At 46.4% G+C, this 12,257-nt stretch overlaps 1 protein-coding gene across 1 annotated transcript; it reads right to left on the bottom strand.

The window, feature by feature from the left end:
- Positions 1 to 2,606: 2,606 nt before the first annotated feature.
- Positions 2,607 to 8,615, bottom strand: LOC144128454 (uncharacterized). The gene is made up of 4 exons (XM_077661874.1): positions 8,426 to 8,615; positions 8,103 to 8,197; positions 5,496 to 5,579; positions 2,607 to 2,732 (listed from the first exon to the last, which is right to left on the bottom strand). The coding sequence occupies exons 1-4, from the start codon at positions 8,613 to 8,615 to the stop codon at positions 2,607 to 2,609; spliced, it is 495 nt and encodes a 164-aa protein (XP_077518000.1).
- Between the last annotated feature and the right edge of the window lie 3,642 nt (positions 8,616 to 12,257).

Here is a 12,257-nt window from a genome sequence, read left to right as displayed (position 1 = left end):
TTATAATTGGGAAGGCGCTACTGGGTTATCAGAGGGGCAGTAATGCAGGCGTACGGACTACTTTGGTCCACTTGGGGCTGTTTCACGTGCGATAACATCACCGAGCACATGTCTTAACATTTAGCCTACATCGAAATGCGGCCGCTGCCGCAAGATTAGATCCCACGATGACGCTAAAGCCGAACGCCATAGCCACTGAAGCACAACAACGTTACTGTTGCCAAACATGGCGTTAAAACTTTTATCCCACCCACGACAACACGGGGAAACTTTGTCGAGGTCAGACTAACGGTATGTCATCGTCAAACCTGACCAGGTTGATTCATGACTCCGTCAGCGGCATTGTGAACAATCCTGATTTGTGAGAAAAAAAATCGTTTTTGATGAAGAACGTTCGAAGTGAACCTAGGTGTGCTGAAAAAAATGTGGCCTGAACAACTGCACTGGCATAACATGCCGCAAGCAGAAGAGGCCATGACGCGTTCAGTGCGACTAATCAAAATCATCCGCGATCGGTTTTACGGTGTAAAACTCGCCAGGGCGTGCCGCTCAAGATGCTCCGCTGAGAGGCCAGGGGTCAGTTTAACAGCGTTAAAGAGCAAAGCGCGCTCTACGGTACGAGAAAGTTCCAAAGTGAAATTATCAACCGAAATACAGGAAGACGTGTACCGGGGGCCTCGTTGTAGTTGACATTGATGCGCTCCAACTGGAGGTTCGAATCACCATAGTACGCTCCGCATGGATCGATGCCGTGCTCATCGGAAATGACCTCCCAAAACTGCAAACGTGTAATGACATCGGTACTCACCATGGTGTCACAGTGAGCAGCGACCACTATCAAAGCACATTTAGAGGCATGAATTCGCTTCTAACACGAAATAACTCCAAAGACCTTAAACACCATAGCTGAAACCGGTTCAGGTGGCATTCTGGGGCTCATTATCATCAGTCTTCCTGATGGCGAAAAACTGGCAGAGCCTAAAGCACTTCAGTCCATTGAATAGCGTCAGGCGCGAAACCTAGACGATACGGGAAAAAATCCCATTAAAGAATCCCCGGCATCCGCCTGATCCCTTTTGAGGCAGTCAGTGGGCCTAAGACTGCTACATGTCTCCTCTCCGCCAAGAACGACGGTAAAGGCTCAGGTAGGTGACATAAACCAACAAGAAACTGAAATAGCGAGCGGCAAGTAAAATGTCAACTGGAAAACAAAGGTCAAGAACCAGAGATTCCACTTGCGCCGGGGCGCAACGTGCTACGCACAGAAGGCACGACTAAGTAAAAAAGCAGTGCGGCTACTACCAGCCATGACTTTTTTACAAGTTAAGTACTTAAACCCGTAGCCTGAAACTACATCCTAGAGCACGGTGTTAAGGCCGCAACGCAATCGCTAGCGTAAAACGCTTCGGAACAGGCACTGAGGCCGTAAGAAAGTCGCGACAGCTCCAGCCACGAAATATCCCGCGGCGAAAGAGGCGGCTTACCTTCGCTCCAATCTGGTTTCCGCATTGGCCTGTCTGGATGTGGACTATCTCGCGCATGTTGGATGCCACTCCGCGACTCAGCTGCCTAGGTGCCGACTGCCAGCCTGGGTCAGGGGTCCACGTATCTGTAGCCTTGTTGTTGTTGTTGTTGTTGTTAGCCTATCAAAAGATGGCACATAACCACACTGGTGGATCGGCCAAGAATCGGGTGGCTATTCACCTGAACGCAATTTACAAAAAGGAAAAGCACGTGGGAGTGCAACACCGGTGAATTTTTCGTCATGAACAGAAAAGGGATGAGTGTTTTGATTTTAAAATTTTAAGAATAATAATAAAGAGAGTGATTAAATATTAATGATTTAGTCAAAATGTAATAATTGATAGAAAAGAAAAGGTTGGAACACTTAGCAAGGCAGTCGGTGAGATTCTATCAGGAAATTTTGAACAGCGGTACAAACAGATGTGTGGCTGAACCCAAATGTGGTGGCGCCAAATGATAGCAAGAGCGGGCTGCTCAAACTAAGGCCAAGATGCTGCAAGGGCTCCTCCAGCAACCTTTTTCTCAGTGAGTTGAATCGGCGACAATACAGTCAAAAATGTTCAATAGATTCAATAGATTGCACCGCAACGTCGCTAACTTCTTCCTCAACTGTTTTCCTATGTTTACACGTGGCAACTTGATAGCACCTAAGAAAGCGCTACAGGCTGTTTCTCAAGGTAAATGTGCCTTTGAGCCCGTATGTAAGACTTTCAGTTCACGTAATAGATGCCGTGTAGAGCATATGCGCAGTACAATACAAACTTTTTCTCATTGCGGATATCATCCGGCCAGACGGGGTGCTCCCACCTGGCTGCAGGGGCGAACGGGCTGGCACGCGTCATGGCCAGCTTTTACTTTCTTTTCTCAGTGCTCGAGAGGTAGAAAAGAAGAGAAAGAGGCTGGCCTGAAAAATAAATATCTGGCCTGCTAATCTGCACTGGGGAACGGGAAGAGGAGAAAAAAGAGGGTCACGACGGGACATGATGATGATGGGAGGAGGCAGATGGAAAAATACAAGGGAAAGAAGAAACTTTATTAGGATCGTATGGCGGGACTTCCCTTAAGCTCGGTGGGTGGTTTGCTCATTTCAGGATTCGACTGGCCTTGGCCGCCCGGCGAACTTGTTGGATGAGTTCCTGCTGGCCCTCCAGGATATACAGGGTAGCTGTTGTTGTTGTTGCCCTTACAAAAGTTGGCCCGTACCCCCACTAGAGGATCGGCTAAAAATAGGAAGACAAAGATATAAGTTGTTGTTGGCCTGATAAAAATCGTGCATACTCACAAGAGGCATTGGCTATGACCAGGCGGTGACTACCACTTTTGTAGATTGCATGTGGCAGAAATGAGACGATATTCGAAATTTCAGCAACTCAGTTTCTCTCAGAGATGGTTGAGGGTGGTAAGAAAAGAAAAACAGCAATAGGAATATAATAAAATGAGAAGACCGAAATCAATGGATAAAAGGTGTAAAACTACAGATCATGATGGCAGTCGTTTAAATAATAATAATTTGTTTTGGGGGAAAGGAAATGGCGGAGTATCTGTCTCATATATCGTTGGACACCTGAACCGCGCCGCAAGGGAAGGGATAAAGGAGGGAGTGAAAGATTAAAGGAAGAGAGAGGCGCCGTAGTGGAGGGCTCCGGAATAATTTCGACCACCTGGGGATCTTTAACGTGCACTGACATCGCACAGCACACGGGCGCCTTAGCGTTTTTCCTCCATAAAAACGCAGCCGCCGTGGTCGGGTTCGAACCCGGGAACTCCGGATCAGTAGCCGAGCGCCCTAGTCACTGAGCCACCGCGGCGGGTTTTGAGTATAGAAAATTTTGAATGGCGAAGCAACAATAGCTAAAATTCAGGCGAGCTAGCTCTCATACCCTAATATATCGTGATCACACGCCCCAATAAAGTTTTTAGATAATAGCAAAGGGATGACAATTTGTAAAGTTGCTCCACGACAAGCATATGTATGAACAGCCGCGTGTACTTTATGTAGCTGCGTTAATGCATGGTCATCGTAACAACCTTCTTTTTTTAAAGCTTCGGTCGAGACACTGGGTTCGAGCTCTGACATGTGTTCTTTTCTGCAAGGCAAAAGTCACCCGATAAAAAAGTAAGCGTGGAAATGGACGCAACTACAGCAGTCCGAACCATTTCTGCAGCGTAGCTCGCTACCGGGCGCCATCTTTCATATTTTAGGCAATATCAGGTTTCAATTAAAAGGCCTCCGGAAGCTTCTTGATCAAAGCTATGCCAGATCGTTGCACACCATTTTAAACACCATATATTTGGGTACCTAAAACCGGGAAGCATTTTCGATATCTATCCGTGTTACGGTGCTATACAGTTTCAAAGTCTGGAAAAATGCCAAAACTTTGGCCCCCTCCCGTAGGCAGCATTGTATAATATTCGAAAGCGCTGGGAAGCTCGTGTATTAATAGCACAGGACTGAAACTTCGGCACATTAATCAGCTAAGTGTATATTACACAAATCCCCGAAGCATTTTTTGTAGGTGCTTTTGTTCACGTTTTACGATTTTTTTGTACCCCTTCCCTTTCAGTTACGTTCCCTGTCGCCGCCACTACCGGTAGATGGCGCAAGTAGTAGATGTCCCAGAAAGCTGGGCATGCAGGCAGTGCTCACCAAGAATGTGGGAAGACAGGGGCGATCCATAATCTGGTTTCCCGGAGCGGCAGACAAACCCCTTCATGCTTATTAGGTGTGTCCCGCCGTCGGTAGCGCGGCAGCATCACTGGCCCTTTCGCCCCCTCCTCTGTTGCTGACGGGCGACGCGGACCGATGATGGGTGGCGGTATTCCTGGTGCAAGGATTAGCTCCGAAGGGAGAGAGTGTGGATACTCTCACTTGAGAGAGAGTGGTGGCGTATTTGTTTTTTATTTAGTTTGTGTTGTTAACAAGACTCTGGGTTCGAGGCTAAGCCCAACCCAAGGGGTTGTCCCCATCTCTCATGTTATTTTTGATTGGAGAATTGATGCTTAGGGCGGACCACTGAAAAAGATCGCCCTTAGTCCTTTGTTAATGAAGTGCTTAAAAGAGCATGTGAACGGATGCAGTCCAGTCTGAGCTGGGGCTCCATGCTTAGCATGTAACATGATGCCACTTAGGCTCTAACCTGCCGGGTCGATGAGTAAAGTAGCGCAAAGTTTGTTCTTTTGTAAATTCTGTTCTGCTTTTTACAGTTTAACTCTCTGCATATGTATGTTGTAAATACATGCTCTGCTGTCATAATCTACAAGCTCGCCTCCTGTTCATCTTCCAAGCCGAACGACACTAGAGGAAGGGTTTGTGAACCATCCTCGAAGAAACGAACGACCTTTGAAATTCTACTAGCACTGTATCACATGATATGCACATTGACAGAATCCTTCAACAAGGCTAGTATATGTTTACGATGACCAATGAGATGTTGAAAACGAAATAGGGAGAAACCCATGATGAAGAGGAAAGGCAGGGATGTTAAACAGAAGGGTGTTCCGGTTGGCTACCCTGCACTGGAGAGGAGGGATGAGGGGATTGAAAAGAATGGAGAAGGGGTGCAAAGGCATTGTCGTAGCGAATATACCCTTTGTCAAAAGGTACAGGCCATTTATTTGGCACATGGGCTTTACTTAGAAACACTGCACCATGACTTTGAAGACTGGTGGAGGAACTTTCATTCTCACTACTATACATAACTCAGGAGGAAAAAAAGTCTAATTGTGGAGTGAATAGTCAAAACCAAGCTTATTTGTACTTGAATTTTAGCTCAAGAATAATACCTATTTTTTGACAGCTTGATTTTGAGAAAGTAGCAACAGAGTTTCTGTGCAAAAAAGGAATATATGCTTTCACAACTAATGGTTACAGAGCTGCTTGGGCCGCACACTAATGTGAGAATGTATTATTAAGGCAGAAGAACACAGCTGAACTACCAAAATTTCCTTGCTTGTTATGCATATGAACATACCTCAAAATCTGGAAACAGTTCAATCCGCTTCAGGCTCAAGGTCGCATGGCACCCTTTCTTTTTGGTGCCTTTGACATTCAGCTTCTTTTTTTTTCAAAGTTCTCCTGCGACCAGTCAGTTGCAGTAGCTGGAGCCTAAATATAAGAATAATTTACTGAAATCAGTATTGGGTCCCCAACGGCCTTTGTCAAAATTATACAGCCCAAGGCTTCTGAGCCCTGCAGTGCGGCTCCTCTTGTACGCTCAGGGACCGTAATCTCACAGAGGCGGGAGGAACTTAAAACCTCGACCCTCCCAAGCTTACAACAGTCGGATATGCTTAGCAGCCGCGCTACATGGTTTGGAAGCAAACCCCTGGTGCTGTACATTTTTTGGAAAAGACTGTGCAGTACATGCACCTAGAGGAGACCAGTGCCACATATCATGTAAATGTATAACTTTTCCTGAAAGAAAGCAGAGATATTGTGTGTCCTTGACTGTTTCAGCACTGTTGTGAGCTGCCAAGTGATTAACAGCAATTAAAAAATTAGACTTAGAAATTAGCTTGAATGGTGCAGCCAAGACTGACAGAAAATAGTGATTAGAGGTTTGTGATTGGCCTTCACCCGGCGATGAACTGAGATTGACTGTTCCAAATGATGACCAACAAAACACACTTTAGGAAGCACTGGTTCATTCACCATACTCTCACAATTGTCGTATGTAGACAAAATGATTAAGATAATTAACAATAAAACACAGGTGCATGCAAGCTGCATGAGATAGATGTCACTGTGCTGGCTCATTTTAAACACCTTTTCATCAGTTACATGGCTGCACCCTTCCGCATGCAGCCATATTAATTACCAAAGGGCTATGGCAGAAGCACATTTGCTTGGTGGATATTTTACAAAGTGCAGGTTACTGTAATATATGACATGAATGGCACAGTCCAAAATGTACATGCGCTCAATCAAGTTTTAAACAGTGGAAAGTTATATTTGTTTTATTATCTTAAAGACCGGGCTCCTTTGGCATATTACACAAGGGGAATTAAATTTCGTATACTAGGATCAATGGGGCCGAATGATATCAAAAGCAGCCTGCAAATTACAGAAGTTCATACTTGATATTTTTAATGTGTCGTTTTGTATTGCACTCTCTATATATATGATGCAATTAAGGGGGTTTTCCCTTAAAACAGATGTGTTCATATTGCCCTTCTTTGCTTTCCCTGCTCGATGCCTACGCCTTCTTAATAGTCGTACATCGTGCTTTCCATCTGTCACCACCCTGCGTAGCTTTGCTGCAAGTACATCATGGAAAAAAATGGTTTTTGGGGAAAGGAAATGGCGCAGTAATTGTCTCACTTATCTCGGGGGACATCTGAACCGCGCCCTAAGGGTAGGGATAAAGGAGGGACTGACAGAAGAAAGGAAGAAAGAGGTGCCGTAGTGGAGGGCTCCAGAATAATTTCCACCACTCCCGGGGGTCTTTAATGTACATTGACATCGCACAGCACACGGGCGCCTTTGCGTTTCAGTTCCATTGAAACGCGGCCGCCACGGTCGGGTTCGAATGCGGGTACTCCGGATCAGTAGCCGAGCGCCCGGCCTAACCACTGAGCCACCGTGGCCACTAAGGCAATTGTTTAAGGTTTGGCTTCTCATGGTGGCTTAAAAGCCTAATGGCGAAGGTCACCTTAACTACCTTCTAACAGCTAACATTTACAGGCAGCTAACAAAGATAGCACGAGATGCATTTTGAAGTATTCTTTAATATTTCCTGCAGAATACTGCATATTTTTTGTTCTCAGTTCGCGGAATTGAAAATTTTTCCCCGCAGAAAGTAATCGCATGATGGGACCAGTCCGGCCTGTCTTACGTCCGCATACGTGTGAAATAAAATTAAGCGGCACATATATATGTTTCACTAGGCAGCAGTGGGGGCCAGTTGGTTGTACATGTTTGATATCAAAAATATATATATGACCAACTGGCCCTCATAACGCGCGAAGCGAAGGGGCGCACGGAAGTGACAACTGCTGATGATCGAGTTTGCTTGAATGCACGTAATAACTGAACATGCATGGAATGCATGCACCCCTTTCGCAATAAACGCAGTTGTCAGTGCTGTGTATACACCGTTTTGTCTCGCCAACTACGAGTGTAGCGCGTTAATTTGATAAAAAAATATCACACTGAGTGTAAAGATAGGAGTATTCGGTCTGATGTACGTATACATACAACACTGCTGTTCAGCGATGGAGCCACATTAACAAGTTCTCGGAGTACGTTGGCCTTTTCAAATTTTTCAGCGCCGTTTTTTTTGGCCCTGTGAAGCTTCCCTTGTAGCAATACTATACAGCACATATCTTAGAAAGAGTAATGCAGTATATCGCGTATTTTCATGCGCCACAGCATATACTTTAACCCGGGTTTTGTGGCTTCGCCAAAAAGCAAGACTGCCATGCGGCGAATGAGCACATCAGGACGAAGACGCACCATCAGTGAACCACTTCATGCACTACGAGTATATTTCTAACATGCTAGTACAATAATAATACAGGCAATACCAAAATAAAAAGTTAGTACGTACTATGTTGTCACTTTTCCAGAATTATTCTCCAAACATGCAGACTTTTACCGTTTCTTTGGTCACTCTAAACTGTAGGTCAAGACCAATTTTGTGCCCGCAGTGAATCATTGAAGAGACGAATCGTGCTGAAAAAAAGAGAAAAAGGAAATACATTATTTGTATTAAATAACCCGCAACAATAAGAACCGCGAAATAATCATCAGGGCGCGCGAACGTCGCGCAATTGGTTAACGGATATATGATTTAAAGGCTGCGGCAGCACTTTGTTCTGCGTTAATCTGCATTACAGAGTCTTCGAGCGATTGCAGTAGTTGAGCAATGTACTATATATAGATATCAAGAAGCATTGTCACCTTTTGGCGCCGCATCGAACTCCCTTGACGTCCGCACAGAGTATTTCTCGTGGCGAGCAGCCAGAGACCTCTCAAATCGGAGCAAATCATTTTCACATTTTAGATATCCGTACCAGTAGCCGCCTTCAGTGTGCAAATTGCTGAGGTAGCATCGCAGAATGAGCTCCTGCCGTTGAGGATCGTCGCTCATCGCTACGCGAAAAGTTGGCAGAACGGCGCGAAAAGTTGCAGACGACAAGGCGCGTTGCTTTCTGTTTCTTTTTTTTTAGAAAAACCGTGACGCCATGATCAGGGTTGCTGATGTTTAGTGGTAGCGGCGAGGCTAAATGACGTCCTGAATGGTGACGCCGCACAAGTAGAGGAAAGATTAGCGGAGGCAGTTAACGATATAAGGGCGATAGCACAGCAAGTGCAGATCGGGGTGTTCACAGTGCCGGGGGTGCAAGGGCGGAACACAGAGGTTGCCATGGGCGTGGTGACGTTTAATCGAGAGATAGGGAAGTTAAGCCTGGAGAAAGGCTTTGAAGTGGCATGCATAAACAGGGAAGTGCATAGGGCAGGCTTTGGAAGAAGCTTTACGCGAGATGGCATCCATATTAGTGGAAGGGTAGCAGCAGAGATCGACTGGCGCCTGGCAGGCCGGGCAGTATCGTTTTAGGAGGTCCACGGCGGCTCAGGGCGTAGGGGTAGGTAGAAGCGAAGTAGAAAGTGTAACAATGGCGGCTGAGCCCAACAAAATGTCGAGCCCAACAAAATGCCGGATGTCGATGCAGGCACAGTCACCCTTCCTGATGCCCTAAGGTTTAGGGATAACGATGGTCATGTAAATAAATCTGTGGTGGAAGTTAGCAAAAAGCGACTGGAAGATTGGTGGCCCAAAAGCAGAGAGGTGGTATAAAGAAAAAAAAAGCCGAGTACGGTGGCAACTGCCACCGCTCCGTCCGTCCGTCCGTCCATCCATCCATCCATCCATCCATCCATCCATCCATCCATCCATCCATCCATCCATCCATCCATCCATCCATCCATCCATCCATCCATCCATCCATCCATCCATCCATCCATCCATCCATCCATCCATCCATCCATCCATCCATCCATCCATCCATCCATCCATCCATCCATCCATCCATCATCCATCCATCCATCCGGAACGGAACGAAAAAAAAAAGACTAAGGCTCATACATACCACTACTGTAGATTGTGCAGTGCACAGCGGTGCGAGCGGAAACGCTTACCGTTAGTCCGTGTATTGCATAACGTCTGGGTCCTACTGTTGAACTTCTCTCAAAGAAGGTAAGAGTGTTGTCGCGCAGCTTCCGCCCTCACCGTTTGATTACGTTCCTAAGTGGCTCCCGCACCGCTTAATACAGGACGTGCTACGTTCGCCGCTATGGACGAGGGTGGCGCTGGTGAACACTCTCAAGGTTCGCTTACTCCCAACAAACATAAATACCCATGAAAGCAGCAGACTGGACAGCCGTCGCCGTAGCTCAGTTGGTAGAGCACCAGGCACGAAATTCCGAGGTCGTGGCTTCGGATCCGACCGGCGGCATGTGGTTTTGTCTTCTGATTTCTTATCAATTATCTATGAGCCATAAAATAGTTACACTATTCATTTTCAACTGATTAGCACAACAAATTGAAAAAAAAATCCCTATATGCTCCTTGGTTTCGGTGACTGTTGGCTTCCGCCATGAAAACTAAACACAATACACCGAACAGCGTCAAGGGAACGCTACACCTACCACCACCAAACTGCTACAGCTCGGATTGCATATCAACGCAGAGGAAATAATTGGAGCCCACCTGTGCAATAAGCAACACAGACAAACACCCACTGGGCTCCACTTACTCAGAACGCTGGGCCAAATACCGACACCCTCAACTGTCACTCCTCACCTACAATGCATTCTGCAGCTGCAACCACTCCCTAGAAACATGCACCCAGACCACCACAAAGGCCGTAGGAGAGCACGCGCGTCCCATTTCGCAAAACTATACAACACAAGGCAAGACATCCTATATACCGACGCAACACCGCACTATAGAGTCCTTCAATGCCCTTGAAGGACACTGGCTGTGAACACCTCTGGACTCTATACAATATTCGCTACGACGAACCGGACAATGTGAGAATAAACCCTTCCTTTCTTTTAATTTCATTGCCGCAAGCCTGTGCGTGGTTGCTCTCACGCATATGTGGAGACCTCATAATTCGTCACATTGTTCTATCGAGTGCTCTCCATACCGTGCTGACACATAGTCCCGTATTTCCTACGTACCCTTCACAGACAGTTCTCGCTACCGCGTAAAGGTGGCGCCACTAGGAGAGCCGCCATTTCCCGCCTTCTGAGCCCCGTTTCCATGAGTCCGTCGCAGCTTGTGTACGTATGCCCAGTGTGCCATTCATGCGAACGGCGGGGTGGACTGTAAACGTTTGGAAAAGACTGTACGTGCGGATGTGGAGTGTGTTAATGAAAGAATGCACAGCGAAGAAGCACGTAACGTTGGCAAGGTTACGGGGTGCTTACATATGGGGAACGATCGTTCATGGCACAATCCATCGTTTTGTGACGGCTGTTGCACGTGTGCAGGCGTCTGAGTCTTACCATGGAGAATGACAGGAATTATCTGTGATCGACCCGCCGACTTGATTCAGCACCTGCAGTAGCTGCGGGAACGAGTTGGAATTTCAGTCATGTTTATGTATTTTGGGAGTTTAATGTTTATGTGTTGTGTATACTGAATTTTTTTTTCAACCATGCATTGCTGGTAGAACTGTATAATTAATCTTGTTCGTATTTTATGGCTGTAGAGACATTTGATCTGTGAAAAAAAAACGGGTTTGTTTTCTTTTCCTTAGGGAGTGGTCTGTAAAACATGTTTATTTTGTTTGTGATCCGTTTCCAAACATTGTCTTTTTTTTTCCTTTATCTGTACATGAGCGTCAACTGCTGCTTGCCACAGGATGGCGTGACAGCGTCTGGCAGTTTCCTGCCTTTAGTCACGTCCCCAAAGACAATGATGTATTATTGTCTTGAATTAATAATAATAATAAATAATAATAATAATCATGAGTCTGACTACACCAACTGCAAAGCAAAGGCCTCTCCCATGTCTCTCCAATTAACCCTGTCCTTTGCCAGTCGCGTCCACCCTAAAGTCACTGGAACTCTGAAAGTACCGCAATCAGCGGGCGGCGCGCGGGCAACATTGGGTTGTTGCCAGAAATGGTCCACCGCGGCGAGCGCGTCGTCTGCTAGGCGAAGGAAGTCTCCTTTTTGTTCAAAAATAACCAATGAAAGTATTCATGATTGAGAGCTTGTATGAGATGAGAGTTTAAGCCTTGAAAGCGTCATGCGAACGCTGCGCAGCCTCTCGTTTTCTTGAATGCCCAGGTGTGCGCCGACAACGCATGAAGCAGGCTTGTTCTAACGCTTTCGTGAGGCTCGGAAACGGAGGTTTTCGGGACCCGGAAAACTTTAAAGCGCTCAGGCTGCGCACATAACGTTGAGTAAATTGGTTCACTCGGAAGTGTGAGTAGAGAACGTTCCCTTGACGCTTTAGCTTTACGCGAAGCGTGGGCCAACGCGCTATGCACCCCCCCCCCCCTTCAATAAAATCCTTTCGCGACTGCTCACAGACGGTGTAGGAGATGGTGAGCGATGCAGCCTGCCGACAAAAGCAACGCAAAGTAGAGGAGAGCTTCAGTAGAGTTAGTTCTTGGGCTATTTGGCATTGATTTAAGCTGAGTCGGAGTGCATTTAAGCTGTGTGTGCGTCCCTAAATAAGCCACAGTCAGTCGGCGTTGCGCTCATCCCACCTCTC

This window comes from Amblyomma americanum, chromosome 1 (assembly GCF_052857255.1).
Source record: "Amblyomma americanum isolate KBUSLIRL-KWMA chromosome 1, ASM5285725v1, whole genome shotgun sequence".
In the NCBI taxonomy this organism is placed as follows: domain Eukaryota; kingdom Metazoa; phylum Arthropoda; class Arachnida; order Ixodida; family Ixodidae; genus Amblyomma; species Amblyomma americanum.
The sequence above is the reverse complement of the archived record's forward strand: the minus strand, read 5'-3'. Positions and strand labels throughout refer to the sequence as shown.